At 53.2% G+C, this 5,726-nt stretch overlaps 1 protein-coding gene across 3 annotated transcripts in view; it reads right to left on the minus strand.

The window, feature by feature from the left end:
- Positions 1–471: 471 nt before the first annotated feature.
- Positions 472–5,726, minus strand: part of CUNH16orf95 (chromosome unknown C16orf95 homolog) — an 8,906-nt gene continuing 3,651 nt past the window's right edge. For all 3 annotated transcript variants that reach the window (XM_028753827.1, XM_028753824.1, XM_028753825.1), the window contains exons 4-7: positions 4,955–5,101; positions 4,267–4,303; positions 1,425–1,644; positions 472–739 (exon numbers count right to left, since the gene is read on the minus strand). In XM_028753827.1, the coding sequence (XP_028609660.1) occupies positions 721–739; positions 1,425–1,644; positions 4,267–4,303; positions 4,955–5,092 (414 nt within the window). In that variant the 5' untranslated portion in view covers positions 5,093–5,101 and the 3' untranslated portion in view covers positions 472–720. The remainder of the gene's footprint in view (positions 740–1,424; positions 1,645–4,266; positions 4,304–4,954; positions 5,102–5,726) is intronic.

Genomic DNA, 5,726 nt, shown 5'->3' on the forward strand with positions numbered 1-5,726 from the left:
GGATGGATAGATGGATAGACAGATAGATGATAGACAGACAGACAGACAGATAGACAGATAATAGATAGATAGATAGATAGATAGATAGATAGATAGGTGGATAGATGGAGGGAGGATGGATGGATGGATGGATGGATTCTAGTTAAAAACAACAAAACTAAATAAAACCTTTTTAATCCCTGAACAGAGGACAGAGATGTAGAAACGAGTCTCCTCCAGGGACACAGAGGACAAGGTAATTTTTACCAAAGGAAAATCATGGGTCACCCTTTAAATGTGGCTAGTTTGGGAACAGGGGTTCAGAGCTCTGACTCCTCTTCCAGAGGACCTAGGTTCAATTCCTAGCACCCACATGATGGCTCACAGTCATCTGTAACTCGGGTGCTCTGGCCTCCGTGTGCGGCCAGGCACGCGTGCAGCGCACGGACATCCGTGCGGGCAGAGCACAAAGGTAGTTTTGTAAGAGGCCGGTTTAGAGTTTCACAAATAACATTTATTGGCTGCATTCACAACAGACTCGTGCGGACATTCGTGCCAGCTCCCCTTCAACGAGCAGTCACGTGACGGTTCCTAGCTCAGGTTGGACCACGGGCGCAGATCTTATCTTGTGTGGGAACAGCAAGTGTCACAGGTCCTCCTGAGCCGAGGGCTTCCCTTGAGGGACCATGATTGGGACTGACATTCTTGTGGAGGACCTTGACAGTAGCTGAAGACTTCAATTCAGTCCCAGAACAAATGACTAGAAAACCAAGAGGAAGGCGGATTCTGAGAGCTGTCCCCGAGGCTGAGAGCCCTCACTGTCCCCAAGGCTGAGCCTTTCCTGTCCCTGGCAAGAGCTTGCCGGGAGCCTCCACAGCAAGGACAGTATGGGTGTCACCTCGGTCACTGTGTCCCCCACTACACCCAGGAACTGGGGGAGTGGACTGGGGTCAGGGCTACGTCCCTGATTCCTAACTTAGACCTGGTGAGCCTGTGACGTTCAGTACTCACTCTCAGGGAGGGAAGGATCACCTAGTTTCATAGAGCTGTGTGGGTGGGTGAAATGGGCTACGCAAGGCACCAGGGCCAGCACGGGGTAATGGGGTGGCGGATGGGGAGCTCCATAGCACCCTTGCTCCTGGGGAGGTTCTGAGCTGGACTCCCTGCCAGCGAGTGTCTGCTAGCCCACAGGGGCAGCCAGGCTGAGATGTGAAGGTTCACAGGGCTCACCACATCTCTGCTGGACACGGGGACTAGGGCTAGCACTGCTGACCCCGAGCCAGGCCTTTGAAGCCAGGGGCAGCTCTGGGAAGCGCCTTCCAAGTGCTGTCTCCGTGGCGTCTAGGGCTCACTGGTCTTTCAGTAAAGGGCATAAGACAAGTCTAGGGCAGGGTGCTGGTGGCAGGGATGAGTCCAGACCCCTCCTCAAGTCCCCGGCAGCTCACCGAATGGCCATGATGGCCCTCAGGACCGCCTGCAGCAGGGTCAGGAGATTGAAGCTGATGGGTAGGAGTAGGCCTAAGCGGCTGGCATGGGGCTCATCCTCCTGGAGGCCTGGCAGCTCATCTTGATAAAGGGCCTGGAGCCGCTGCCACTTGAGGAGGAGATGCTGGTTCCCACAGATCCGCCAACAGCCGTACCATCCGCTCGAGTCCTGGGGGAAACCTAGAAGCAAGAGGGACATTGTTGAGGAGTGAACAAGATACCAGTTGGCCCCCAGAGGGTGGTGATTAACACTTCCTTTTATTTATTTATTTTTTTTATTTTATTTTTGCAGGGGAGATAGGGGTTCAAGACAGAGTTTCTCCGTGTACCCCCTGCCTGCCTGTCCTGGAACTTGCTCTGCAGACCAGGCTGGCCTTGAACTCATGGATCTGCCTGCCTCTGCCTCCCAAGTGCTGGGACTAAAGGCGTGGGCCATCAACACCAACCATCATCGTCAGACAGTTTCTGAGTCTTTATTCTTCAAAGTGGATAGCTGGGATTTGCAGCTTCTGTTTGTTTGTTTGTTTGTTTGTTTGTTTCTTTAGGAAAGAGAGGCCCCTGGAGATGGAACCTAATTGGGCTACCACAGCCGAGTTACCATCACTGATTTAAGGGTCTCCCCTCCTCCTGCATACCAGTCACGCGTTGCTTAATGACTTCCTGGTCATGGCTGGAGAAATGGCTCAGTGGTTAAGAGCACTGGCTGTCCTGTGAGAGGACCTGGGTTCGACTCCTAGCACACACAGGGTAGCTAACAACCCTCTGTAGAGTTCCAGGGTCTGCACTGCCCCCTTCTGGCCCTCGCAGGCACTGCAAGCACACGGCAGGCATACATGCTGGCAAAACATGAATGTGCACGTGTACATACTCACATGGACACGCACGCATACACAGTGCCGTGCTCCACCAGCAGTCTCCAGCATCAGGTGCTTACTGTGCTCACTGTGCTCCCGCGGGGAGTGTTCCCTCCCCCATGCAGACACACACATACACAGTGCCGTGCTCCATCAGCAGTCTCCAGCATCAGGTGCTCACCGTGCTCACCGTGCTCCCGCGGGGAGTGCTCCCTCCCCCATGCAGATTCAGTCTTCTGACCTTTCGCTTTTCTGCCCTGGGGGCACCTGCACCCTACAGTGTCACACTGTGGAAACTGAGTGTGCGTGCAGCAGGCTGCTTGGAGGCTCGTTGGTCCTCTATATGATGCTGGGACAATGACTATCATGTGAGCCAACCGTGCCGCTCAGGCTGACTCTGAGCACCTTCTATAACAGATGCCACACAGAGTCCCAATGTGTGGGTGTCCCGAGCCCCTTTAGTATCTCTTGGGTAAGCTTCGGTCAATGCTGGGTCCTCCTGATGCATTTTTCCCACACTACAAACGCGCTATTGATAGAAATATAAGCCCTAATTATATCAACGCGAAAGACGCTTAATATGTAGCATGATAAATACATTTCCCTTCTGGAAAATCCCACTGTCAAAGCACGGAGCAGAAAAGCATGGAAACCTCCTTTTGCCAGAAAAATGTAAGATCAAAAACGTGTCTGGGGTTGTAGCTCAGCATGCAAAAGGCCCTGTGATGCCAACACACACACACACGTGCACACACACACACACACACACACAGAGTCTTCAAATGGAAGCCCACTGGATTTAAAGCCAGATGATGAAATTACCCTGAGCTGGAAGAGGGGACAGAAGAGGGGACAGGCTGTCCTCCTGACCCTGTCTCTGAAACCTCCTAGCAAAGAGAGATGAGAATCTTGTCACATGAATTCTGTCAGAACTGAGGACCACAGTGAAGCACCTGCTGTCCCTACCACAGGGGAGGCTGAGGAGGGGCGCGGCTTGAGCCCAGGTGTTCACACACAGCCGGGGAAACACAGTAAGATCTCATCGTGAAAACAAGACAAATAAATCAAATAAAACCTCAGCTGCAAAGCATGACTGGAGGTTCTAGGCAGACAGCTCAGAGTGGCAAGAGGACCAGGGTTCGAATCTGCACTCCGGGTAACAGTGTTGCTTCTGTGGATGGGAACGGGACTTTTTTTTACGCATTTAAGAACATGTCAGTTGTTGGCTATCCATTTCTCAAGTGCTTCTCATCCTTCCCCAGAACGCCTTTCCCAGAAAGCCATCCGACACTAGATCCTGCACGAGGCATTTTCTGTGCAGAGCCAGCATAGCGTGGGACCTGACACCAGACCAGAGCCTGGAAGCATCTTCAAGATCAAGCCCAGGACACTGGGTTCAAAACCATTAAGTAATGTAGGAAGCAGACACCTGTCTCATCCAGAGACCTGAGCTGCAGGGGGTATGAGTGTGAGTGTGTGTGAGAGAGTGTGCTGCCCAACACGTGTGTGTGCACACGATGAACACACATGATCTGCCATGAATACAGGAATGTAAACATGCCAGGTCACCTGGATGAGCATCTGAACACACTGTGCTGCACATGTGCACACAGTTATGATTGTACTGTATAACGCGCGCACGCACGGCACACGTGTGTATGTGTGTTTGTCATTCAAGAGCCGTCGCATCAGAAGTACACACCAGTTCAAAAGTGAAAACCTACACACGCCCCGTACTACAAGTAACTGAAGTCCGTAGCCTAAATAAAACCACTTCAGGTGTCGTCGGCCCCGGCTTGCCACTGCTAAGACTGGTGGTCTGTCTGGGTCATTTGCACAAAGATGGCTGGTGACACCTGGCAAGGGTAGGGGATGGCCGTGTCACCTGCGTGGCCTTGCCCCACCCCCTTCCCAGGGCAGAATGAGGCGACACGTGGTGTGGCGTTACCTGGAGTGTCTTTCACATTCTCCAGCCTCTTCGCCACCTGAAAGACAACAAAGTGGGTCAGTATGTAACCTAAAAGATGAGAAAGTGGGTCAGTATGTCATCTAGTGACCTATGGAGTGTCTATCTGTCATAGAGTAGTCGGGGACTTGAGGCCTCAGGGCAGGGGTGCTGTGGCTCCTGGTTCAGGGCCGAGTTCTTTGTGCTGGGAACAGCTTGCTGCTTGGGGATGGAGAACCCCCAAAGTGGAAGGCAGGAGGAGCGGGAGCTGAGACTTCTAACTAGTCCCAAACACTGGGAAGGTCCTCTAGGCCGCAGGAAGGCTGGATGTGGACAATCCCAGCCTTGTGGTCTGGAACTACCACTGTGGGGATGCGGGTGGTACCAGAGGAAGGAAACCCAGAGCCACGGCTCCTCCCGGACACCGCTGCAAGACTCTGGACGGGGGCAGAGGAATTGGCACGGGGCATGGAAGGTAGAAAGAGGGAGAAAGGGACTGCAAAGAGGAAAAGATGCAGCATCCTGGGTACCAGACGCCCGTCACCCATTCTCACCCGTCCTCAGAGAATGGGGCCCACACTTCCCAGCAGCCTCCACGACACGAACTTCCACCCTCGCCACGGCCATCAGGGAGGAGGCCCTTGGACTCCTTCCCCCTCATTCAACCCTGTCTCGTGCCTCCCCTTCTTACCTTCTTCTGTGACCTCAGCCCCTGGGGCACCCAGTAGGGCATGACGGCCCTGTCCCTGGGCATCGGAAGACGGCCCCCGAAGCAGTGGCAGGAGCACCGGCACGACCTCACGGCTCTGGGGACGTAACACCGCATCATCTTCGAGACCTACCAGTGAACAGTGGGAAAGGGTCGAGGGGGCACCAGGTGTGACGGCGCGCCTCTGGTTACAGGACTCGGAAGGCAGGCGGATCTTCGCGAGTTCAAGGCCAGCCTCGTCTACATAGGGAGGTCCTGTCTTTAGGTGGGAGAAGGCTATAGCCCAGATATTAGGGTGCTCGCCTCGCACACACAAGGACCTGAGTTCCGTCTCCAGCGCCGTTAGGTGCAGGAAGTAGTAGGATGGCTCAGCGGGTAAAGGCACCTGCTGCCTAGCCTGTAGACCTGTGTTCAAGCCCTGGGACTCGCAGTGAAGAGAGAGAAGTGACTTCCTGTAAAGGTTCCTCTCACTTCCACACATGCCCTTGACATACATGCACACACACGTGCGTGTGTGTGTGCGCACACACACACACACCACAATAAATAAATAAATAAATAAATAAATAAATAAAGTAAAAAATTTTCAAAATAGGCATGGTATTTGTGGTAGTTTAAATGAGAATGGTCCTTACAGGCTTCTCTGAATACTTGGTCTGTAGCTGCAGGAACTCCTTGAACTCAATTAGGGGATGTGTGGTCTTTTCTCTCTCTCTCTCTCTCTCTCTCTCTCTCTCTCTCTCTCTCTCTCTCT

This window comes from Grammomys surdaster, unplaced genomic scaffold, assembly GCF_004785775.1.
Source record: "Grammomys surdaster isolate TR1022 unplaced genomic scaffold, NIH_TR_1.0 128, whole genome shotgun sequence".
Lineage (NCBI taxonomy): Eukaryota > Metazoa > Chordata > Mammalia > Rodentia > Muridae > Grammomys > Grammomys surdaster.